The sequence below is a fragment of the Salvelinus alpinus genome, chromosome 6, assembly GCF_045679555.1.
Source record: "Salvelinus alpinus chromosome 6, SLU_Salpinus.1, whole genome shotgun sequence".
NCBI classification, from domain to species: Eukaryota; Metazoa; Chordata; class Actinopteri; order Salmoniformes; family Salmonidae; genus Salvelinus; species Salvelinus alpinus.
The window spans coordinates 59,323,536-59,350,227 of record NC_092091.1 but is presented as its reverse complement, the minus strand read 5'-3'; the positions used below and the strand labels follow the sequence as shown (position 1 = coordinate 59,350,227).

At 45.2% G+C, this 26,692-nt stretch overlaps 1 protein-coding gene across 10 annotated transcripts in view; it reads right to left on the bottom strand.

Annotated features, from left to right (window-relative positions):
* Positions 1–26,692, bottom strand: part of LOC139579014 (protocadherin Fat 1-like) — a 91,368-nt gene that overhangs the window by 38,426 nt on the left and 26,250 nt on the right. For 8 of the 10 annotated variants that reach the window (XR_011675662.1, XM_071407212.1, XM_071407211.1 and 5 more), the window contains exons 4-8: positions 18,150–18,211; positions 11,356–11,685; positions 9,709–9,925; positions 9,149–9,214; positions 8,139–8,278 (exon numbers count right to left, since the gene is read on the bottom strand). Coding sequence is in view for 9 of the 10 variants with exons in the window: in XM_071407212.1 (XP_071263313.1) it covers positions 8,139–8,278; positions 9,149–9,214; positions 9,709–9,925; positions 11,356–11,685; positions 18,150–18,211 (815 nt within the window). In the remaining variant the exon portion in view is untranslated. The remainder of the gene's footprint in view (positions 1–8,138; positions 8,279–9,148; positions 9,215–9,708; positions 9,926–11,355; positions 11,686–18,149; positions 18,212–26,692) is intronic. The other 2 variants (XM_071407214.1, XM_071407216.1) reach the window with 1 other exon arrangement.

The window sequence follows — 26,692 nt, the reverse complement described above, 5'->3', positions numbered from 1 at the left end:
TCCCAATGTCAATCATCTCTCGTCGTCTGGCATTAGCTTGCTTACAATATGTGATGTTGGCTGTTGTCTTAGAAAATAAATAGGCCTATACATTTAGACATTTTGGCTAGAGAGACATTTGGTATGAATTTTGAGTTGAGAAAGTTATTTTTTGAGAACCTAAAGATCTGTGCACGGCCCTGTCTAGATACTTCTTGAAACTGTCCTCGGTGTGACCCTAAAGGGGTCCCCAGTGGGGTTTGTGTTATGGATCGGACCCTCTTGGCAGCCCACCAGTCTCTCTCTCTCTAGGCGCATCGTTTCATGTCACGCCAGACGTCACACTGCCTAAGGTCCCTGGGGCCTCTGCGATCCAGTTCACACACACACACACACACCCCACACCAACGCGACTTGAGCCCCTACACAATGCGTTTCAATCTGGACGGTGGCAGATAGCGCAGCGAGTAAAAGGAGGGACCTTCACAAGCGGCTGGGCCTGGGAAAAAGCTATCGAAAAAGAAAACCCAGACGAGTGTCCGCTCCTATCCGCCCCAACCGTCCACCATCTGAGTCTACAGGAAGGGGGGGACCAGACAGAGCAAAAGACGAATGTCCACTATCATCCATCCATCTGTCTATTTTCGAAAAACACACATTCAGGGAGGAAAACATATAGCCTCTTCAAGACACTTCAAAGGGGCATTACCCCTGAATCTGAATGATGCAGTGTGACTGGTGGTTGAAAAGATGGCAAAGGAGAGATGTTTCTCTCTCTCTCTAGATACCTTCCTGAGGGACTCGAGGCAACGAGATTGGGACTGAGACGGCGAATGGAGATATATGACAGATGAAGAGATTGAAGGATGAAGAGAAAGATATACAGTTGAAGTCGGAAGTTTACATACACCTTAGCCAAATACATTTAAACTCAGTTTTTCACAATTCCTGAAATTTAATCCTGGTAAATATTCCGTGTCATATATAATATTCCACCACTTTATTTTAAGAATGTGAAATGTCAGAATAATAGTTGAGAGAATATTTTATTTCAGCTTTAATTTATTTCATCACATTCCCAGTGGGTCAGAAGTTTACATACACTCAAATAGTATTTGGTAGCATTGCCTTCAAATTGTTTAACTTGGGTCAAACATTTTGGGTAGCCTTCCACAAGCTTCCCACAATAAGTTGGGTGAATTTTGGCCCATTCCTCCTGACAGAGCTCGTGTAACTGAGTCAGGTTTGTAAGCATCCTTGCTCACACACACTTTTTCAGTTCTGCCCGCAAATTCTTTATGGGATTGAGGTCAGGGCTTTGTGATGGCCACTCCAATACCTTGACTTTGTTGTCCTTAAGCCATTTTGCCACAAGTTTGGAAGAATGCTTGGGGTCATTGTCCATTTGGAAGACCCATTTGCGACCAAGCTTTAACTTCCTGACTGATGTCTTGAGATGTTGCTTCAATATATCCACAAAATTGTCCTTCCTCATGATGCCATCTATTTTGTGAAGTGCACCAGTCCCTCCTGCAGCAAAGCACCCCCACAACATGATGCTGCCACCCCCGTGCTTCACGGTTGGGATGGTGTTCATCGGCTTGCAAGCCTCCCCCTTTTTCCTCCAAACATATCGATGGTCATTATGGCCAAACAGTTATATTTTTGTTTCATCAGACCAGAGGACATTTCTCCAAAAAGTACGATCTTTGTCCCCATGTGCAGTTGCAAACCGTAGTCTGGCTTTTTTAATGGCGGTTTTGGAGCAGTGGCTTCTTCCTTGCTGAGCGACTTTTCCGGTTCTGTCGATATAGAACTCGCTTTACTATGGATATAGATACTATGGTACCTGTTTCCTCCAGCATCTTCACAAGGTCCTTTGCTGTTGTTCTGGGATTGATTTGCTTTGCGCTTATCGCACCAAAGTATGTACATCTCTAGGGGACAGAACGCGTCTCCTTCCTGAGCGGTATGACGGCTGCGTGGTCCCATGGTGTTTTTACTTGCGTACAATTGTTTGTACAGATGAACGTGGTACCTTCAGGCGTTTGGAAATTGCTCCCAAGGATGAACCAGACTTGTGGAGGTCTACAATTTTTTCCTGAGGTCTTGGCTGATTTCTTTTGATTTTCCCATGATGTCAAGCAAAGAGGCACTGAGTTTGAAGGTAGGCCTTGAAATATATCCACAGGTACACCTCCAATTGACTCAAATTATGTCAATTAGCATATCAGAAGCTTCTAAATTACATCATTTTCTAGAATCTTCCAAGCTGTTTAAAGGCACAGTCAACTTAGTGTATGTAAACTTCTCGCCCACTGGAATTGTGATACAGTGAATTATAAGTAAAATCATCTGTCTGTAAACAATTGTTGGAAAAATTACTTGTGTCATGCACAAAGTAGATGTCCTAACCGACTTGCCAAAACTATAGTTTGTTAACAAGAAATAACTCAAATATGAAGAAAGAGGGGAACAGATGGTTCCCAAGAGAACGAAAACCGATAGATGGGAAAACAGACAGCAACAGTGAGAGAGAAAGAGAGGAATGAGACAGACAGAGAGAAGCATGCAAGACAAATATGGAAAGTGAAAGAGAGAGAAAGATGGAAAAAGAAAACAAACGGGAGCTGAGGCAGATTGTGGACAGAACAGCCTGAAGCACTACTGCAGAGCAGGAGGATGGCATGGGGGGCTGGCAAGGAGGCAGGGGAAAGGAATGGAAGGGGGCGGCCTGCCTGGGCTGCCACCGCTCCCTGCCGATGAGGTGCCCAGGATGGAATGTTGCTCCGCCCCTGCCTCGGATCAGCTGACCCCACAGAGAGAGAGAGAGAGAGGCTCCACTTTGGAACGAGAGGCAGGCAAACAGAGAGACAGGCAGGTCGTTTGGTAGGTAGGTATAGGCAGGCAGACAGGAAAGAGAGAGCTAGAGAGAAGACGGACAGAAAGACAGACAGACTCCCACATAACAGAACACCACACAGAAACACTTTACTTCACTATGGTGTCACTTAGCCAGTCAAAGAACTAGGAACAGGTCAGCTAGGCAGCTGGAACAGGCATATAAGCCTAGGTCAAACCACAACCGCACAACAAACACCGGGAGCGAGAGCCAGCCAGCAACTTCCGAGAGGGACAAAAAGGGAAAATGGTGCCAGATAAGGGGAAAAAAAGAGAGAGAGAGATCACACATCCCCACACAGACCTCTAATGCAGACCCGTGCGCGGCGTTCAACATGGTACACGTGAGGCAGAAGAACGGCACCGCCCTCAGCGGGCGCCATGTCCAGGTGAGGCGGGCTATGATGCCCCCCTGCCAGGTGGCAGGTTTTTGGGTCCGGGATGTTGGCACGGTCCAACCTGTAGCTACATGCTTCTCAAAATAGGATTCAAACTGAACACAGCCAACAAAGGTTCAGTGTTTCTTGTTTAGGCTTTAGTCTCCCTCAACAGAATAAAGAATAATAATGATCGGTGCATGGTGGGACTGAGAACCTCAAATATGGAAGGGAACAGAGAGGGAGAGAGAGAAGGGGAATTGAGAGATGGCTAGATTGATAGAAACAGAGCGAGAAAGACTGATAGAAACAGAAAGAGAGAAGAGGGAGAGAGAAAGAAAGAGGGAGAAAACAAGAAAACAAACAAACGCATTCCTTGGAGAGAGGAAGAAGGGAGGAGAGAGGAAGAAGGAAAGAAAATAGGCCAGCTAGTCTGGCAGAGGCAGACACCACATGACTTTGATTTGAAGGAGAAGATAAGTGAAACTTTGTGTGTGTGTTCCGTTTCGACGAAACGAACGGCATACTCCCGGCCACAGGCTAAACAGCACACCTCCGTCACAGAAAATAAAGTACCCAAAACATCCCTTTGTATCTTTAATTTGTTGTTTGGCATGTTCTGTTGTTTTTTTCTTCCCCTCGGTTTACAAGCAACTTCACAAAAGTAGGTCTTATTTGGGGGTTATCCACAAAGTCAATTACTCTGTAATCTCCATTGACTCATCTCCAATCTTTAAAAAGCTGAAACAGAATATTGAACGTAATAAAGCAGACAAATCCTGAGGGACAATATATTGAAGTATTTCAAAATCCCTTCTGAAGATTAAACAAAATGGTTAAACCTGATTATCTTACATAATTTAAATCAACAGAGCTTGCGGTTGAAAAACAGTTTGTCAAATAATAGATTGTCAAACAGATAATTTTTTTTCTGTTGGTCCAGTGTGGCCTAGATTCACTTCCTTCTCACTACCTGTCTGTTGTGTGTGAGTACAGCGGCAAAAGTGTTGACGGGCACAGATACTTTGTTTTTGCTACTAATATGACCAGCGGAGAGCGAAAGGTTGTCGAAACTACGGAAAACGGGTGAACGTCCAATTGACCCGATTCATATTCTGTTGAGAATGTGCAGAAAACACAAACACAAAGTATATGCGCTCTCTCTCTCTCTCCCCCCCCCTCTCCCCATCTCCCTCACACACCACACACAGACACCCCTAAAGCGGGCCAAACCCCCCCCCCACCACGACCCATATTCCCTGTATGTGTGCTCACCAGCGGCCTGCCACTGATTTCCTCTGATGTCTAACTAAGAGGGTTCGGCTCTACAAAGGCCTTCACACACCCCTCGCGGTAACAAGGGGTGACTTGAAAAACGGGGCACCCCCGAGCCTTTGAACACTGTCAGCGCCGTGACTAATTGTGTTATGTCATTTCCCCCCTTTGTACCGCCGTCCCACTGGTCAAAAACATGACTACGTCCAAAATGCAGGCCTTTTTTCCTATAAAATGCATTACTTTTGACAAGAGCCCTATGGACTATGCACTATATAGGGAATAGGGTGCCATTTGAGACTCACTCCCTCTCTGGCCGAGGAAATAACTGATCAGGGAATCAGCGATACCTGATATTTCCTCGTTTTGCGGCAAGACGGACGTGTCTTCTAAACTTGACTAAATCTGATTAATAAATCACTGTATGGACTGGGATAGAAGATAATGGAGGAGGTGTCTGCTGAAGTAAATTTTCCTCGAAGATCATGAGGAGTGTGTGTGTGTGTGTGTGCATATGTAAGCATGTACAGTACCAGTCAAAAGTTTGGACACACCTACTCATTCAAGGGTTTCTCTTTATTTTTACTATTTTCTACATTGTAGAATACTAGTGAAGACATCACAAATATGAAATAACACACATGGAATCATGTAGTAACTAAAAAAGTGTTAAACAAATCAAAAAAGAAGCCACCCTTTGCCTTGATGACAGCTTTGCACACTCTTGGCATTCTCTCAACCAGCTTCATGAGGTAGTCACCTGGAATGCATTTCAATTAACAGGTGTGCCTTGTCAAAAGTTAATTTGTGATTAATTTCTTTCCTTCTTAATGCATTTGAGCCAATCAGTTGTGTTGTGAAAAGGTAGAGGTGGTATACAGAAGATAGCCCTATTTGGTAAAAGACCAAGTCCATATTATGGCAAGAACAGCTCAAATATGCAAAGAGAAACGACAGTTCATCATTACTTTATGACATCAAGGTTAGTCAATGCGGAAAATGTCAAGAACTTAGAAAGTTTCTTCAAACGCAGTTGCCAAAACCATCAAGCACTATGATGAAACTGGCTCTATAGGGGACCGCCACAGGAAAGGAAGACCCAGAGTTACCTCTGCTGCAGAGGATACGTTCATTAGAGTTACTAGCCTCAGAAATTGCAGCCCAAATAAATGCCTCACAGAATTCAAGTAACAGACACATCTCAACATCAACTGTTCAAAGGAGACTGCATGAATCAGGCCTTCGTGGTCGAATTGCTGCAAAGAAACCACTACTAAAGGACACCAATAAGAAGAAGAGACTTGCTTGGGCCAAGAAATACGAGCAAAGGACATTAGAGCAGTGGAAATCTGTCCTTTGGTCTGATGAGTCAGAATGAGATTTTTGGTTCCAACCGCCGTGTCTTTGTGAGACGTAGAGTAGGTGAACGGATTATCTCCGCATGTGTGGTTCCCACCGTGAAGCATGGAGGAGGAGATGTGATGGTGTGGGGGTGCTTTGCTGGTGACGCTGTTAGTGATTTATTTAGAATTTAGGGCAAACTTAACCAGCATGGCAACCACAGCATTCTGTGGCGATACGCCATCCCATCGCCATCCCACATGATTCCATATGTGTTATTTTATAGTTGTGATGTCTTCACTATTATTCTACAATGTAGAAAATAGTAAAAATAAAGAAAAACCCTGGAATGAGTAGGTGTGTCTAAACTTTTGACTGGTACTGTATTTGTATATGTGTGTGTGTGTGTGTGTGTGTGTGTGTGCACATATGCAAGCATGTATGTATTTGTATCAGTGTGCGCGCATTTGCCTGTGTGTGTGTGTCTCTCTCTCCCTCTCCACACGACAATAGGGTGCTCTGTGACGGATCTGAAGCCTCCATTTAGCCAACGCTTCCGCCGGCGGGCTGTGGAAAACACCGCCGCCCGCCTCGCCGCCCCGACCCAGCAGGCTGACAGGGGCTCGGCGGAGCAGAGAGCCGCATGATAAAAGGCTCTATTTCACAGGCAGAGACAACAAGTAGAGTTTCTTTTTTTTTCTTCATCCACAACGGATCTCTGAATGCTTTTGAGAAGAGGCACAGAACCTTTGGAATTTCTCCGGAGTTCCATAGGCCTGAGACAGTGACTATGGATATGGATAGGGACCTAGGTTGAAATAGTGTTTGTTTTCTTTCAAATACTTTGATTGAGCCTGCCTGGCGCAACGGAACGAATAGGATAGTCCCAAAAGAGCAAACCTGTCACCAGGCAGGCACAATGAAACACTTTGAAAGTAAACAAATACTCCTTGAAACCCGGTGTGGACTATGGATGGGAAACAAAGGCCAACATGTTAACAATTTCACTTTTAACATATCACATAATAGCAATATCATTATGAATATGCCATGTGTTGGAGGTGACTAATTGCGGATTTTTATAAAAACCCTTACAGCTCTGTCCGCTTCTAACCTCAAGAGAATGTTCATCTCTGGATAGAATAATGTGGTGTGGACCTGCACTTTTCTTCAGTCTTCAGTCTTGTCAGGAGAACTCAATGCACTTTCATGAGAGATGCAGATAGAAAAGCCATGCAGGTTCAGCGAGGGGGAAGGAGGGGTGTAACTGCAGACATGGCTCTGTGGAATGCACACTTTTTAAAAAGCGCCTGGCTAGACAGGCACCGTTCCTCCCGCCCTCTCTTTCTTCCTCCCTCGCTCCTCAGCCCTTCAGGAATGAGACAATGGAAGAATCCCGGAGCTGATCTGCCAAGAAAGAGTTCCGAACGCTCTTGGCCTGTGTCCCAAATGGAACCGTGTTCCCTATAAAGTGCACTATACAGTGAATAGTATTCCATTCGGGACGGTAGATGTGGACAGAGAGAAGATGGAATGTCCGCCAAGCACATGGCGTGACGTTAGGGTTAAAGTTTGGAAAAGCGAGCACCTGGAGTACGCCCGGTGAGGTGTTGACCCACGCGCGAGTCTAATCAAAAACAGGCGATGGATGGGCGCACGGAATTTCTGACCTCACTCTAGATCCACCTCCTTGCTTTACCCCCTCGTCTGTCTGGCTGGCTGTCAGGCAAGCTGAGTCCCAATTGAAATTTGGCAAGAGTGCAGAAATCACAACAAAAGCTTAACGACGGATGAACGCAGAATGAAGCCTCTCCTCATGCGAACCATGTTTATGTTTCCAGAATCTATTACTTTCCCTCCAATCACACAAGTCAATCACCTTTTTGTGATTGACTATGCACTATTTAAGCGAGAATAAAGCCGTGGAAAACACAAGCATCCAAAACGACAGAATGCAATGGGAACCCTCATGCAAACTTAGCTCTACCATTTCATTTCAGAAATGTTTCCATAATCCTTTCCTCCGAAAACACACAAAAACAAATCCTCTTTTTGTCCGTAGTGACAAGCTTCGCAATGATCTGTACAGCCAAAACCATCCAAACCTCTGGACACGCAACAGGAACTCTCCGTCTCATGCAAACCCAACATCTCGTTCCCGTGAATGTTTCCATAATCTTTTCCCTTTTCCATCACAAGAGTCAATCATCCCACCTCATTGGATCCGTGACAAACTCTACCGCCATCAACAAACGTTCCAATTACCTGGGTGCTGACAAATCGTGTGCCGTCCGTTGCCTCCACTGTCAGGTTATAATTGGATTTTTGCTCGGCGTCGAGGGGCCTCGCCACGATCAGGGTCCCACTGGCCTTGCCCACGTCAAAGCGGCTGTCGTAGTTCCCACCTGGTGGAAACGATGGAGGGAAGGGTTAGGCGGGCGCACAATTAAAATGGACAGGAAATGAGTGGGGCTATCATCACCTGTTTAAACGATGGTGCAGCACTGGAGCTAGGTAAGCTAACAGTGGCATACGGTTCTGTTTGGCTGTGGTGTTATTCTAGAGGCCCTTATACATCCATTGTATGTAATCCATGCATAATAATATGTATATTATCCGTACTGTTGCTTATATCAATATAATAAGCAACACAATCCCTATTGTTGATACATACAGAAGCACATGTGTACTGCACTATGCATCAACAATGTGAATACATTTCCCTGTGGTTATGTTAACTTTCCAGTCTCCTTATGGAACCATATGTGCAAGTGGTACGATGTGTATACATCAAACACATACAGTTAGCTGCAAGTGTCAATAGATTCCACAAGACACCACGAATGAAATACATACGGTACGTACACAAAATGGAGCCATATGTTCATGTGCGATATATGTGTTTATGTAAATCTGTTGTCACGCGATCACAAGAACGACGGAAACGATGCACAAGCTCAACCACGGGCACGTGACAGCACAACTGGGTTCAAACACTATTCGGAATCGTTCAAATACTTTGAGCGTTTGCTCTAGCCTGCATGGAGTGTCAGATGGGCGGGGTTTACACTGCTGGGACTACCCCATTGGTCTATTAAGCCAGGCAAGCTCAGACAAGCACAGCTAAAGTAGTTTAAATGATTTCAAATAGTATTTGAACCCGGGTCTGCGTGACAGACATCACAGTCAACGACCTCTTAATACAACCAATGGTATTAGAGAGGTCACTTAATACAGCCAATGACAGTAGAGAGATCCCATTACGGCAGATCTACCTTCCGCTGTACAGTTGAGGTCGCAAGCCATCTGAACGATGTAAAACACTTCCTCTATGTCTCCTTCTGGACAAACCAAATCCAGTAAGCGAGAGAGAGAGAGAGACATTCCCAAAGGAGAAAAGAAGAGCAGCAGAGAAGCAGAGAACACAGAAAAAAGAGAGAGAAGGTGTCAGTCAAACGTTGGTTAGAAGACGGGAGGGGGAGAAGTACTTTCAGGAAATGTCAGGAAGAGTTTATGCAGCAGAGATGTTAACAGTCATCGTGCAAAGAAGTCCCCATAAGAGATTCAATTATTACAGTGAGAAAGGAGAAAAAAACATGTATATAGGTTTGTAAGTTTTGGGGTTTGTAGGCTACACACTCACATCCACTTGCTAGGGTTAGTGCTAAGAAGAATGCTACAAGAATCTATGCCGGGGATGTCTTCCCTTGACTATAAAACTAGATGAATCTCCTTCTAGAATGCACTCAACTTAAACACACCCTGGCGCGTATGCACAGACCCGCCCGCACACAACCTAAAACAAAACCCCTGCGTCCACTCGTCAAGGCTTCACCTGTGATTTCGAACCAGACGGGCGTGTCCGACGTCTCCGTGGTGATGACCCCCACCATGTGCGCCACGGGGTCGCTCTCCATCACCGAGAAGAAGAAGGGGGGCTCCTCGAAGGCCAGGGGGCGCGAGCCAGCCGCCACCTTCGGCTTGGGGATCCACTCGATGTGCAGCCGGCAGGTGGACAACTTCTGGGGGCGTCCGTTGTCCACCGCTTTGATCTGATAGAGGGAATGAATTGATTTGAATTGATTTGGGTAACACAATTATACAACAAGATGCATTGGACTCCCGGGGGATAGCACTTAAAAGCATGAATTTAAATACTTTAATTAAAACACAGGGAGAGGGGGGGAGGGGGCGAGAGAGAGAGAGCAAGAAATAGAGTGAGAGACAGAGACAAATAGGCAAAGGGGTCAAAGAACGGTCAGCCAGCCCACATGGGGAAAAACAACAACAGAGCAGAACACCTGTTACCATGGCGTTCCCCGTTAAACAGGTGTTGGTGGAGCTTATTGTGTCATGTGTCTAATTCTGTCAAGTGAGATAAATCTATCACAGGCAACATTGGCCCAAAAGTACTACGACGTAAAAATACTGTGACTATCCTAAGCATCAAAAGGTTATCAACAAATGCAATTTGGCATGTACATTGGAAATGTAAAAGTATGATTTGTTCAGTAATTCTCTAAAACACTGGCTCTAGTTTAAGATGTCATATAACTCAGCATGTACGTTGACATTCCCCTAAAAGCAAAATAAAATCCTAAGCCTAAGTGACTTCTCCCCAACTTTACAGAACAAAAATATAAATGCAACATGTAAAGTGTTGGTCCCATGTTTCATGAGCTGAAATAAAAGATCCCAAAAAGCTTATTTCTCTCAAATATTGTGCACACATTTGTTTACATCCCTGTTAGTAAGCATTTTTATTTTGCCAAGATAGTCCATCCACCTGACAGGTGTGGCATATCAAGGAGCTGACTAAACAGCATGATCATTACACAGATGCACATTGCGCTGGGTACAATAAAAGGCCACTCTTAAATGTGCAGTTTTGTCACACAACACAACGCCACAGATAGATGTCTACATTTTGAGGGAGCTAGCAATTTGCATGCTGACTGCAGAGCTTTTGCCAGAGAAGTTAATGTTCAATTCTCTACCATAAGCCGCCTCCAACGTCGTTTTAGAGAATTTAGCAGTACGTCCAACGGGCCTCACAACCGCAGACCACGTGTAACCACGTCAGCTCAGGACCTCCACATCCGGCTTCATCACCTGCGAGATCATCTGAGACCAGCCACCCGGACATCTGTTGAAACTGTCTGTAATAAAGCCCTTTTGTGGGGGAAAACTCATTCTGATTGGCTGGGCCTGACTCCCCAGTGGGTTGGCCTGGCTCCCAAGTCGGTGGGCCTATGCCCTCCCATGGATGCGCCCCTGCCCAGTAATGTGAAATCCATAGATTAGGACCTAATGAATGCATTTAAATTGACTGATTTCCTTATATGAACTGTTAACTCAGTGAAATCATTGAAATTGTTGCACGTAGCGTTTATATTTTTGTTCAGTATAAGATGCGGAGGAATTTCCTCATGAAAAATCCGGAGTATACAAACTACGAATCCAAATGCGCTAGGCTACTCACGGTGAGGATGTCATACTCCCCGGCAGAGGAGAACTTCTTGGACGACACCAGACCCGTCTTTGGCTCGATGAAGAACTTCCCGTGCTCATCTCCCTCCTCGATGGAATACGAGATCTCAGAGTTGGCCCCCTCGTCACGGTCCGAGGCGATCACCCGGTACACGGGATCCCGCTTCAGAGCCCGGTCCTTTTCTGGTTTCTCCCGTTCCGGAAGCTTGATCTTGTAGATCTTCTCCAGGAACTGCGGCCGGTTGTCGTTCTCGTCCAGGACTTTGACGATGACGCGGACCGTGGTGGATTTGGCGGGAACCCCGTGGTCCGTGACGGTGATCTATTAGGGAAAAGTTGGGGAAAAACATGGAATTAGAATGGGAGAATGGGAATTATGTTGACTGTGACTTTAATCCGATTGAAAAATAGGGGAAAATATGGAATTAGAGGGAAAAGAGGGAAATGTAAAGCTTCAAAGGATTTCTGGGAATTAAGTGTCAAGGCCAACAGTCAACGGTAGAACGTCATCACATTTCACATTTTGAACGGACGTTGTGTTCCATTTACCCATGTAACGTTGGGAAGAGTTGTCACGTAAACATTTCCAATTAAAGCCATGTTTGAAACCAGTTAAGCGAAACAATGCATATACCGCAGAGGAAAGGGGGGACCAGGCAATAATGGTGCACATATGTGTAAGCAGTAGGCTCTGCATCTCTTGAATATCTAATGACCAGAGCTCCGCCGTTTGATTGAGGACGTTCCTTATTCAAAGGCCTTGAATTAATCAAAGAGAGCGGAGGTAAAAAGTAAACTCGCTTTCTCCCACCCCCCCCCCCCCCACCTCTTCATTTCATTGCTGTACACACAAATGCTTCTCAGTAAGTAAATTGGCTGCCAAAATTGAAGCAATTCCTTCCGAGATTAGCGAGTCATCTTATTCAAAGACCCACGCTGTGCTTCCGGGAACCAATATGCGAAGGGAACAGGCTGTTATTCACTCGCTCGCTCGCTTATTGAAATTGAATTGTTCCCTTGCCTTCTTTCTTTCCCTTTCAGTCGTTCGTTTTTACAGTGAATGGATTCGAATGAATGCGAGAGGCAAGTCACAGTTTTGCCTTTTTCTCTGAGACAAGCGCAACAAGACGGTCCACAGACCACACTCGCTTTGCTTTTCTGCCGCAGAAGAATGAGACTCGTCGTTATTTTGGAGATGTAGCAGGCCCCGTCTCTTTGGTGAGCAATGTCTCCTTAGTGCTCCAAAAACTGCATATTCCGTTAAATGGGTTTACTTGATACATGTATCACCATCCAACCAGGCACAAGGAGGAAAAACTGCTTTTTATCTATGTGGATGTTTTCTTCCTCACAGTGATAGAACTATTAGGTATCAAACTCCAGCCTGGTCCCAAATCAGTTTGTGAAGTCTTGCCAATTCCTATGGTAATTGTCATGTGGCACAAACTGTTCTGAGACCAGGCAACAACAAAAAAACACACCAGTGGCATGACGTGTTCACCACGTTGGAAAGCCAGGGGAGAAACAATTGTTTAAAAATAGTTCCAAAATAATAATTAAACCCTACAGCCTACAGTTTGCCGGAGGGACATAAGTTAGTTTGAACACTTGGTAGTTTGAACACTCAGCTGTTTTAACACTTTGTTAATTTGGCATGGCTTAATATCTGAATGATGTCTAATCTTTCAAATGAAATGCACAGCCGAGACAGCTTAAAGTACTCAGCCAGCCATAAGCTTAGCTGATCCAAACAAAACACAACACTTAAATGTTATGAGTAACTGGGAAACTGAACTGGGGTTCGTCTATCTATCTCAAAGCGTCAGAAATAAAATAGAGAGCTGAACAATAGTCATTTAAAACCATCTGCTCAGCGCTACAGCAAAATCACTTTGGGGGTTGGTGGTCACACTCTATTTGGCACTAGCAGCGACGATTAGCGGCATAATGTGTTTTTGTTTCCCCGCGCCTAGTCGGTCCGAGGCAGTCCGAGCTATTTGCCCGAACAAAATTAATGAAATAGTACGACGAGGACCATTCGAGTTCGAGGCGGCATGCTCCTCTCGGGAGCAGTGTTGCCAGTGCGTTGGCCCGTATTCTCATATTCTGTAATGAACATTGCCATTACGAGCAGATGAGTTCATTTGGCCCCGTTTCTGATTATATTTTACATGCGTCCTAAATGGTACCCTACATCTACGTAGTGCACTACTTTTGACCAGAGCCATAGGTGTCCTGTTCAAAAGTAGTGCACTATACAGGGAATAGAGTGCCATTGTGTACACACTCTTTGTCCACAGTTCCCAGTTCCCTTTGTGAAATCAAAGCAGTGGATTGAAAAAAGCTGAAGACGAGGACCCGGCTAACGTTAACAGGTGAACTCTGCTGTATGTGGGTGCATCTCAAATGGTATCCTATTCCCGATATAGTGCACTTCTTTCGACCAGTTGCCCACAGGCCTCTGGTCAAAAGTACTGCATTAAATAAGGAATAGGGAGGCCATTTGGGACTCCGGTCAAAAGCAGTGCATTAAATAGGGAATAGGGTGCCATTTGGGACGCACACTGAATGGTAATTATGCCGAGCGACTGGAGAGACAAGACGGGAGCATCAATTACAAAGACAAACTGAACTCTGTAATAACGTACGGGGCACGGAGGGTTAACTGCCTTTCTCAGAGGCAGAACAACAGATTTTTACCTTGTCAGAGCTCTCTCTGAGAGAGTGTGTGTGTGTGTGTGTGTGAGAGAGAGAGAGATGGTGTATGTGAGTGTACATGCGTGCGCGCTTCCCAAGCCCTGCTAGACAGTTGCTCATCAGCACATCCTACTCTTTCAAAACAAAGTCTTTACCAGAGGACAGTCTCTGTGTCTGTCAGACAGACAGTCACAACAACGTCAAGACAGTGTCACAATGGTTCTCGGGCTTTTCGTAATTAAATGTTTACACTTGGAGCGCATTGTTGCACGTCTGCGACAAACCCCTGGTCAAATGGGGGCCAACTCTCAAGTCGGATTTAGTGAAATGTTAGTACTTAGACACACAGGCATTAATCATGAAAGTGGCTGAGACTATAGAAACTTGTGAAGTTGGTGTATAGATAGGCCTATGACCAGAACATTCAACTTGCCTATCTTTCAGGGCTGGGCGAGCATATCCTAACATATCTCCATTGTTGTTTCCTCTCTCTCTCTCTCCCTCCCTCCCTCCCTCCCTGTTCTCAGGCTTGTCACCCTGCCGCTGAAGCCGACACACACTCACCAAGATGAGCCTGCCGTTTTCTCATTCAGAGACCTCCCCCACTCCCACTGCCAGTGGCGCTCACACACACACACACACACACACACACACACACACACACACACACACACACACACACACACACACACACACACACACACCACCACCTACCAACCCTCACCCCATCATAACCCTCCCCACCCAGCCACTCCACTCCAACTCCTCTCCCGGCATCTGGTGCAAACAAGGCCTGCAAAGTCAGCCAGCCCCGACCACCCCCCACTTCACTAGCTCCACATGTTCTGAAGTCGCTATGGTTACCAGCCAGACTCTGCTAGGAGGCCAGGCTAGGAGCAAAGGTCTTCGTCCCAAAAGGCACCCTATGGGTCTTAGTCAAAAGAAGTGCACTACATAGGGAATAGGGTGCCATTTGAGACGAAAGGCGTCACCTTAGCTCTGTTACCATTTACCCACATCTAAAGTATTTAGGTCAAAAGGTACTTGCGTCAAAATGCTTCTTTTTTTTTCTATCTCGCTCCCGTTCCGGACAAGCTGAAGTGGAGCAGTAGATCAAATGAAAGCTAACTGTAAAGTTATTATATAACCATTCATTAAAACTACAACACAAATACATACAGACACATACATATACATACAGTTGAAGTCGGAAGTTTACATACACCTTAGCCAAATAAATTTAAACTCTGTTTTCACAATTCCTGACGTTTAATCCTAGTAAATATTCCCTGTCTTAGGTCAGTTAGGATCACCACTTTATTTTAAGAATGTGAATTGTCAGAATAATAGCAGAGAGAATGTTTTATTTCAGCTTCAATTTCTTTCATCACATTCCCAGTGGGTCAGCAGATTATATACACTCAATTAGTATTTGGTAGCATTGCCTTTAAATTGTTTAATTTGGGTCAAATGTTTCAGGTAGCCTTCCACAAGCTTCCCACAATAAGTTGGGTGAATTTTGGCTCATTCCTCCTGACAAAGCTGGTGTAACTGACTCAGGTTTGTAAGCCTCCTTGCTCATACACGCTTTTTCAGTTCTGCCCACAACTTTTCTATGGGACTGAGGTCAGGTCTTTGTGATGGCCACTTCAAAACCTTGACTTTGTTGTCCTTAAAACTTCTTTGGGACAGGGGGGCAGTATTGAGTAGCTTGGATAAAAAGGTGCCCAGAGTTAACTGCCTGCTACTCTGTCCTAAAAGCTAGAATATGCATATAATTAGTAGATTTGGTTGGAAAACACTCTGAAGTTTCTAAAACTGTTTGAATGATGTCTGTGAGTATAACAGAACTCATATGGCAGGCAAAAACCTGAGAAAAAATCCAACCAGGAAGTGGGAAATCTGAGGTTTGTAGTGTTTCAACTCTTTGCCTAGCCAAGATACAGTGGAAATGGGGTCATATTGCACTTCCTACGGCTTCCACTAGATGTCAACAGTCTTTAGATCCTTGTTTGATGCTTCTACTATAAAGGAGGTGGGAATGAGAGGGGATTGAGTCAGAGGTCTGGCAGAGTGCAATGAGCTGGTCACGCGCATTCACATGAGAGGTAGCTTGCGTTCCATTGCATTTCTGAAGACAAAGGAATTCTCCGGTTGGAACATTATTGAAGATTTATGATAACATCCTAAAGATTGATTCTATACTTAGTTTGACATGTTTCTACGAACTGTAATATGACTTTTCGTCTGAACTTTCGCCTGGACCTGCCAGCGCGTCGTCCGTTTGGATTGTGTACAAAACGCGAGAACAAAAGGAGGTGTTTGGACATAAATGATGGACTTTATCGAACAAATCAAACATTTATTGTGGAACTGGGATTCCTAAGAGTGCATTCTGATGAAGATCATCAAAGGTAAGTGAATATTTATAATGCTATTTCTGACTTTGTTGACTCCACAACATGGCGGATGTCTCTTTGGCTTGTTTGGGCTCTGAGCGCTGTACCCAGATTATTGCATGGTGTGCTTTTTCGGTAAAGCTTTTTTGAAATCTGACACAGCGGTTGCATTAAGGAGAAGTTTATCTAAAGTTCCATGCAAAACACATGTATTTTCATCAACATTTATAATGAGTATTTCTGTAAATTGATGTGGCTCTCTGCAAAATCATCGGATGTTTTGGAAGCAAAACATTACTGAACGTAACGCGCCAATGTAAACTGAGATTTTTGGATATAAATATGCACATTATCGAACAAAACATACATGTATTGTGTAACATGATGTCCTATGAGTGTCATCTGATGAAGATCATCAAAGGTTAGTGATTTAATTTTATCTCTTTCTGCTTTTTGTGACTCCTATCTTTGGCTGGGATAATGGCTGTGTGTTTTTTGGACTTGGCGGTGATCTAACATAATCATATGTTGTGTTTTCGCTGTAAAGCATTTTTTAAATCGGACACGATGGGTAGATTAACAAGATGTTTATCTTTCATTTGCTGTATTGGACTTAATGTGTGAAAGTTACATATTTAAAAAATATATTTTTCAATTTCCCGCGCTGCCTTTTCAGCGGAATGTTGTCGAGGGGTTCCGCTAGCGGAACGTGTGTCCTAGAAAGGTTAACAAATTAAAGGGCTTTCGTTTCAAGCTTCAATTTAGTTTTCCTCTCACTTGAGGCCTGTGCAACTCGGCACTCAAATCTAGGAGTAGGCCATTTAATTTATCATAAGGGTGGATGAGAGAGGGGGAGGGGGAAAAAGAGAGGCAGCAAAATGTCTTCCTCTGGAGAACAGATCCCTCCCCTCTGCCCCACTATCTTTACTCTCCAGTCCCAGAATAAAATGTGTGTGTCCCACTGTGTAAATTGAGTATGAAAAAACAGGGAGTGGCTGGCATGCGGGCACACATTGGCATTAATTGGCATCCAATGAACCTTGAATTGCATTAACTCCTATAACGGTAATTAAGCAGCGCCCAATCTGGTTACTCGATCTTGGCATGAAATGTGCTGGTGTTAAAGGTTTGGTTAGGTTGGGCAGAGGGAACGGAATGAAGAGGGGGAGGGAGAGACAGAAAGAGAGACCGAGAAAGTGAGTATCCACAAGTTTAAACATCAACCCGGCTTTGAAGGCTCGCTTCCTGTCCTGGCTTGCCTCCCTCGATCCCGAGATGGTACACTGGCGAAGAACAAAGGCACAGTCACCCTGATTTTCCCCCCTGGAAATCTCAACCGGCGGAATCATGATCCAAAGCCCAAACCCCCTTCTGCCGGTTAGTGTGGAACTATGTGCTGCGTCTCTGTGCTTCCGCTTGTTTTGGTTGGCAACGCTTGGCACCCGGCCAAAGTACGTCGGTTGGAGGTTAAAGCCAGCCAAGGCTAAAGTTTAGAGAGGCAACTAAAATGCTTACTTTTGTCTGTTTTGGCTGAAGAGGTCATCCTTGAGGGCCTTTCTGATGATTAGCAATGCTGTTGATGCTTCTCCAAACAAACACGAGGGCTCACAGACAGGCGGACAAGAAAGTAGACCGTTTTTTTCTTTCCCCCTTTCTGATAGCGGTAGACCAAACAAAACAAGGTGCTTACCTCAAGAATGTGCTCGTCCTGCTGTTCTCGGTCCAGCTTCCTCGAGGTAGTTGTGACGAGACCTGTCGAGGGAAAAGAGGTTTGTTAGTACTATGGCCATGATCAATGTATCAATGTGGCATCAATGTTGCATCAATGCTATCTTGTCTTACTACAGGACAACGTGATATCCATTTCCTTGAAATGAAACCACAAAACCATATTGAGAAAAAGGCATATTTGAAATGGCAGACGAACTTCATTACAAGATGCATGATGTGCTTCCTAAAGACTCAAAATAGCCAAACTAACACTAAAGCAGGAAAGGGCCAGGGTGAATTGCTGATTTGCAGTGTTTGGTTATGTCATCCAATCCTTCTAAATGACCTGCGAGAGGAGGATGGGGGCTGAGATACTGACCCCATAGAAAGGTCTCCAAACCCCCAGTCACATCCACGCCCCAGACAGTCCACTGTCAGGCCACCCCATCCTCCAGACGTGAAATATCGCAGCGGTCCGCTAAACAGGCTCTGAAACAGCAGTGGCCTCTAAACTCTAACTGAGGCTTATACCGCAAGCTGAACAAATACAGAAGCAGGCAGTCAGAGGCAGACACCGTCAATTGCAGCCCCAAGCCCGAGCTCTAGCGTATTGAGTCATCTGTTAGAGTGCAGGGATTTCGAATGAGATCCCATGGTTTCTTTTAGATCTGATTTAAATCCGATTCAACCAAAGGGCCGGGAGAAGAGAAAGAGAGAAGGGTTGAAAAAAATCAACAAAAAGTCTGGCTACATTATACGAGCAGCAGTCTCTTCTCCCCAAATAATAAGCAGTGTATTCTCACTCCCGGCGTAATTGTAACCTCGCAGTAAACATGAGTGCAGAGTAGACGTGCCAGAGCAGACCGCACCAGAGCCGGCTGGTGGACCACGCGGCGACAGATTATCATAGCAAAAAAAAAAAAAAAGGATTTCCGAAACCCGAGCCCATCAATGGCACATATGGTGCAAACCGGAATAGCAAGCCCATAACTTACAGCACCTCTCGAAATAGCTCTTGCACAGCAAATGAAGGACTCAACTGAGCCGGAGCTCCCCAGGGCTTCGTTCATACTATACCCTAAAAAGTTTGGAATTGAAAATAAATAAAACAAAGAGTTATCAGCATTAGAGAAAGACAGTGTTTCCCTTGTGTGCTAAGCTATTTTTGTTAAAATAAAAAATAAAAGCATTGAACAAAGCTAATGAAAGCATTACAAGTTGGAAAAACTTGTCTGAGGAAATTGTGAGCGATTTAAGGAAGGACTCTTGACAACATGCCACCGTCAGAACAAACTCAACAACTAAGTCAATGTGCTACACTGTACTGTTAAGCTTGTAACAATGCTGGATAGTTTGGTGATGGGTAGTGTCATGGGTTGAGACCAGCAGCTGACTGTGACATAACTTTTGTAAAAGAAGGTAAGGCATATCGGTGGGGCTGAAAACCGGCCAATTTGCAAGGCATCTCAATGGACGTAAACAAAGTGATCGTATTACCCCCATTTCCCAAAGAATGAAAGAGCTCACACACACACGCGCACACACACATTCATACACACACACTAATATTGCCTACACTTCCAAAAGACTGACAAAGAGAGGGGATTGCGCTCACTCACACACACACACACACATTCCCCTTTGTCAAGCTGCCAAGTGTGCCATGTTGAAAATCCTCCACAGCTTTAATTAAAGGGGCGGGGGTTGACTCCTCCGCACCTCCATCCTAGCGAGAAGCTAAATTTAACCGAGGTAGAACTCTTAAAGGTTGCTCTAAATTGATCCGGATGGTTGGAGCCATCTTTAAAAAAAATGGATCTTAGCTGTCTCCTAGCTCTCGGGAAGCAGTCCTTTGATGTGGGGTTACACGCGTCAACAACTATGAAGTAGTAGGCGTAGCGTACCTCCCTATCTTTACCTGAGCCACAGCTCCAGGCCTCCAGCCTTTGACGATCAATTCTGCTTCTGGATTAGAAATACACAGACGCATATAGGTACTATACACAGTGTACAAAACTTTAAGAACACCTTCCTAATATTGAGCTGCACCCCCCTCAGAACAGCCTCAAATCATCAGGGCATGGACTCTACAAGGTGACGAGAGTGTACAAGGTGACAAAAAAAAAACACACACACACACGCAAGCCTCCTCAGGAGTGAGCTGAGCCGGGGCCGACAGTAATTACAGCCATGCTGTTTAGAGAAAAACAACAGTTGCAGAGGAGAGGCATTCAACAGCATGTCCTTCAGCACAACCGCGTCTCCAAAATGGAGGCCGGGGGAGCTGTCCGGGACAGTGGCGGGCTCGGACACAACCCAGGTATTACTGCAGTGATTAGCAGTCTAGCAGGGTGACACATATTTAGCTGTCAACTGTAGACGTGCGGGAATGTTGTGGGTGTCTGCAGTTGGAGGCTAAACCCTCCCCAGTTACGAAGGAGCTATATGAGCGCCTTGAGATATTTACCGTAATTGTTGACGAACTAGCGAAAAATCGAATAAGCCCAGAGATTTCATTATTTGATCTAAGTTGGGATTGTTGTTTTTCTGTTTTTGGGTCGGGGTAAAAAATATATATAACGACCCAGGGCGACTCGTTTTTCTCATAAGGAGAAAACATATAACCTCTCCTTGCTTCGAGCGCCAAAGACAACACTTTCCATATCACCATGTTTAATTGTTGAATCTACCAACTAGCTCCAAGCTAGTCTACAGGGAGACCCAACCAGAACCCAAAATGGAGGTTCAAAACAGCAATGTGTTCCCTGCACAGCCAACACAGCCCAAGAAACCCTCATTATTGCAAAGTGTGTATCGCAGGGCAAAGTATCCCAAAAGAAGTAGCCCAAAGCATGGCTGACTTGTGTAAGGGGGTTTAAGATGGGGCAGGATAAACATTTCCAGTAGAGAAGGGGTTGTTTGGCTGTTTCTTTAAAGGTGAGATGCCACAGAGCCGTCGACTGGGTACCATTTGATGGGCCTCCACAGACGTATCATTTAGCTAGGGGAGGAATGCCCGTACTTCACACAGCTTACAAAAGGTCCCTGCATTTCCCATAAGAGCCCACTTCACACGCACAAACAGGGATTCAGGGATTCAGACAGGGACACAGATTCACACAACAAGATAGAAACCACCACACACTCGGACAGGGACGTACTGACAGGCACACACACACACACGTATGCTGGCAGACACAGTGTGAGTGGATTCAGACAATAGCCTTCCGTGATCCTCCCACACCTGCTGCTAAGAGGGGGTCTTTGTGAAAATGGCTAGCATTTAGTGAAGGAGAGAGAGAGGGACAGCTAAACCACTTCAAAACTAAAATGCCTGCCTCGCTCTCCTAAGCACTGCACAGACCCCCCCCCCCCCCCCCCCACACACACACACACACACAAAGGGATGTTTCAGAGGACTCCATCCTCCCTACCTCATTACCCTCCAACCAGGTAGCTAATAGGGCTCATCTAATGGAGATTCATACGAGGGGATATAAACAAACAATGCGTCCCAAATGGCACCCTATTCCCTCATAGTGCACTACTTTTGACAGTGGGCCCTGGTCAAAAGTAGGGAATTGGGTTCCATTTGGGACGTAAAAAAGAGGGAACCCTACTATGAGCTCACTGTCTATCTGTAGGCGGTCCTCGATTAGGACGGATACAGGGGGTCTGGGAAAATACTTCCTCTCCAAAACTAATATACATATGATGGAAGCCGGGGAATGCAGGACTGCCGATAAGCTTAAGAAAGCGCAGTTGCTTACGACCATAAACAGAGATAAACATCGACACTGGAGGAACTCAATTTCGGGGACGGATTTTTATAAGGTCAATGTCATCTGTGGTCGTGGTACATTGAAAGCGTATCAGAGCCACTCGGGTGTTACTGATTCTGATTCCCATGGTCAATGTGACGGGGGTCGTATTCACAGGATACCAAACAGGAGAAAACTGGCTAAAACAGCGAGGGACTTCTCCAGTGAGAGGCACAAACTTTCATCTCCCGTTGCAAAACGTTTTGCTACGGTGTGCCTATAGGGTGTTCCAGATGCCTGTTTGAGCATGTGATTGATGTATGGTTTGGTGACGGGGATGAGTAATTGGATACTGTGGAGCTGATTACCAGCTGGGGTCTACATACTGGCTATACTGTTTCTATTATGCCTGAATGTAATGTGTCCGCCTTCAATTTATAGGGAGGGAGGGGAAAAAGGGAGAGAAAGGTAGAGCAAAATAGACAGCGAGAGACAGGAAACACCTTGTGTGAGATTGAGAAAACACCAACCCCGGCAGATGACGTCCATGTTTTTTTTTGTTTTTTTACATCGGCCCCTGCTGATGTGTGTACATTCCCGTGCTCAGTCATGCGCTGAGGACAGACAGTCTGGTCGGTGTGCAGGCCGCAGTCTGCAGTACCTCCCGGCTGCAGCGTCGGAGGATGTAGATTCAGCTGTTCCCAGAGAGGTGAGGGAGGTGCTTGGGAGCAGCTTAGGAGGGGGCGAGCCGGGAGGAACAGGTGTGCTAAGAGCTTATACTTAATGAACCTCGAAGCCTTGTGGTGCTGTAGGCATCCCTCACACTCTCAGACAGAGAGACAGACAGACACACACAGACATTAACAATAGCCTACAAAGGTTCAGGTAGCTAGAAGCTGTGGATTAGTTTCCCTGAAAAAAGTATACCCCATCCCTTTCCTTTCCTGCTCCTTTGAAAACCTTTTGTGTCTTGTGCCAATTGTTCGCCCCCCCGAATAGCAGGAAACGTCAGGAAGTTGTTGGAGGTAGTATCCATTTCCTATCTGGCTTCCCCTCGCTATCGGCCTGGGCGCGTTGAAAGATGCGGTGCACATTGTCAGATGTTTTTTTCTCCCCTCCCCTTTTCTAACAGAGAAGGTGTCACTGAAAGCTGATACGAGTATTTCACGGAGTGGATGATTTGAAGCCCGGACCCCACCGGCTATTCTTTTTCTGTTCTAACGGCTTTTCATACAACTGCTGGTATTAGAAATGCATTTTAAAGCTGTCAGAGGATGACTGGTTCTACAATGACTGGTTCTCTGATCCGGTCTCGCTAGGAAGCGTTGAGCCCTCATTTTCAATGGGGGCCTAAAAGAAAAATTCACCTGGGTTTATCTTTCCCATTAATGTCAATACGTGGGTCAACTGCTGCTACCAAATGCGGAGGGGGGGACAATGTGGAATGCACAACTCTGTCCCACACAGGACATGCCATTGTCAGGACTAATCTGGAAGCAGAACTAAGTGAATGGGCTATGCTGTACTGTTGTCAAGTGAAGAACATTGAGTGCCTCATTGTGAAAGGGGAGGTTGTGTGTTTGCGCTCCAAAGCTAACTTTCATAAAACAGACTATACAATAGTCTCTCATCTTGGGCAAGGACAGTGTTTGTTCATAGGGAACCTTGAACCTATCGTCATAAAAGAGAGTCCTAAAGGGATCGTAGTTAAAACACTGAAATACTGAACCAGCGACTATTGGTGCTTTTGTTCGTACAGATCACAATCATCAGTACATGATGACACATTGGTGTAATGACCTTTGGACTACATAGGATTGCCAGCTAGTTAGACTTTCTGTGATACTCATGTGATCTTTGGCCGACCTCTCCCTCTCATTCCCTCCCTGTTTCCGGAGTGCAAGTGTATTTCCGACGAGAAGTCACGGCTGTTTGAGCACACACTCCAATTCCGGCATTGTTCAAAGCCCAGTCCAATCCGTCGCAGCAGGCTGCCTGCATCTTTTAAATCCCTCTTTCACCAGGTATCATTAACAGTATCCATTTTCCTACTCTCCCTCTACGCGGGAAGGCAGTTCACGTCCACCTCTCCCTGACGACCGCCCGAGAATACCTCCCGATGTCTCTTCTTAACGAGAGGCCAAAGCTTTGTAGCGATTTAAAAAGCGGAGAGTGTACGTGAGAGTGGAGGCTTGTACAGAGCAGGAGGTGGGAAACTCAGCAACTCTACTCCTACAAGGGCTCGCTGGGGGTCAAGCCGAGCGAGGGTGGGAAAAGCAGAAACGTGTTTTCCGACCGGGGCTGTGTTTGAAAAGGACGCTGAACCCACAGAGGGAGAGAGGGACGAATGAGAGGAGCGAGGGAATCCTGTGGTATGTGTATCACTATAAACCTGATCCGCTTCAACACAGCGAGTGGGTGGGTTAGCACTAGATCAGGTGGCGGAAAGAGGGGGAGCCTCGTTCACACCAGCTCTGGAAACAGACCACTGTTATGTGAGGAGGCACATACAATGCTACACACACAGACTGCACACATACATTGATGGCCAAGGAGTCAATCTCACAAAGTGACACAATTCTCCTTGGTGTCTTGGAAAGACTGGGGAAAAGAAAACGTTCAAACTTCCAAACAGCAGGGAGGAACTCCTTTAAAAATTAAAAAGACATTATTCCAGACCAAGCGCAACCCCAAAACCCATGAATTCCCATTGCCAGCTTTCTCCGAATGGGATTGCCATGGTGTCTTGCGAGAGAGGTGGCCTTGCACTTAAATGAAACCCCCAGAGTTACAGGGAACTAAACAACCGGACTTGTTTACTCTGCAGAAATAAAGTAAGCCTTTCATCCAGGGATTTAGCCAGCCGATACGGGGACTGCACAGAGAAAAGGGCAAGGCGACACAAAAGCAGCCAGGAGATGAAGCCTTCATCTGCGTTTGAAGCCCCCCGACTGTCAGGCAATAAGCTACAGGAAGAAAATACTAGCTTCAATGATAGCTAGCTAGCTAGGCTACACGTGTCTGCAATGCTCACCAAAATAGGGAAAAGGGGGAGCCAAAAGTGGCATGAGAAGAAGCCTTCATCTATCTGCATTTGAAGCTGTCAGACTTTCAGGCAGAAAGCTGAAGGGAAGAAATGTTAGCTTCAAAGCTAATAAGCTAGCTAGCTAGACATGTGTACGCAACGTTTGCCAAAACCCACACATACAACACATTATTTTTTTCCTTTATTTTTTCTTCCCACCCCTTTCTAGAGCTTTGTAGATATGCCAAAACAGGGCCTTGCTCCCGTTGCCGTTCTTGAGCTTATAATTACAGAGCGTGCTGTCCTGTAATATGCGGGGAGAATGTCATATTGAGTTGATAATGTCGACCTGGTATGATGCCAATTTTCATCCGTCTTAATGGAAGTCACGTGGAAAATAAAAAGCTAAGGTGTCCCTTTTGCTTATTAACATTATGTGATGATGTTTTCAGCAACAGCTGAAATGCACTCTTTATCTCTCTCTCTCCATATAAATGATACAAATCCATATAAGTGATTTAGTTAAGTTAAGTTAATCTTTGAACAAATCTGTCCCGTTCACTTATGAATATTACATTTGAATGTTTTCAGCAACAGTTGAGATGCACTCAACTCTCTCTCTCTCCTCTCCTCCCCTCCCCAGAAATTACACAAACACATATACGGAGGCAGTGATTTAGCTGAAGTTTCTCTTTGTACAAGCCACCTCTTTGTTGAACCTGACACGAGGAGCCCTAGTGTACCACTGATAAACGTTTTAACACACTTTGATATGCATGAATGGGTTTCATCCTTCGCTCATCGCCGTCCTTCGTGTAAACCCATTTGAGAAGACCTACAAAGCAAGCGGAGAAGCGTTGGAACATAAACAGGTAGACTCAGTAGCCCTGTAAAGCTTTGAGTTTCATAACTACCCCGTAATCCAGAAGGGGGGGAAATATCTACTGGTAATATGTAGGCTAAGTAGGAGCATTTGGTTCAAAGGGCAAGTTGAAATCTGCTCTCCCAATAGAGCTGTTTTCAGGAAACATCCAGAAACAACGTGTCGAAAGACCGTGACGCATATCGGATACGTTCAATCCAGCCTGTTCAGATGGGAGGCAAAAACACCCAACTACAATACACTATGGTGAAAGCGATTATTGACCACGGGGCCGATCTAAAGCAGCCACCCTTAAAATAGACAGACGGATGTCAATTCACTTTCTCAGACGCACCTTTGTGTTTTCAACAGTTGAGCGGTGATGTGCTTTCCATCTCAGAGGTTAAATGAAAATCATTGGAGGTTAGCCCAAATCAATGGCCTGGGGTCAGATATGGATCTGCCCGTTGATCAGAGGGCACCATTGGCGCTCTTAACCTGTCTGGGAACGGAACCCCTCGCCGACAGCCAATTAAATTGCAGGGCGCCAAATTCAATCAACAGAAATCTCATAATTCAAATTTCTCAAACATACAAGTATTAGACACCGTTTTAAAGATCAAATTCTCGTTAATCCAACCACGGTGTCTGATTTCAAAAAGGCTTTTCGGCGAAAGCAGAACATATTATGTTAGGTCAGCAACTAGTCACAGAAAGCATACAGCGATTTTCCAACCAGAGAGGAGTGACAAAAAGCAGAAATAGAGATAAAATGAATCACTAACCTTTGATATTATACATCAGATGACACTCCCGGGACAACATGTTACACAATACATGTATGTTTTGTTCGATCAAGTTCATATTTATATCCA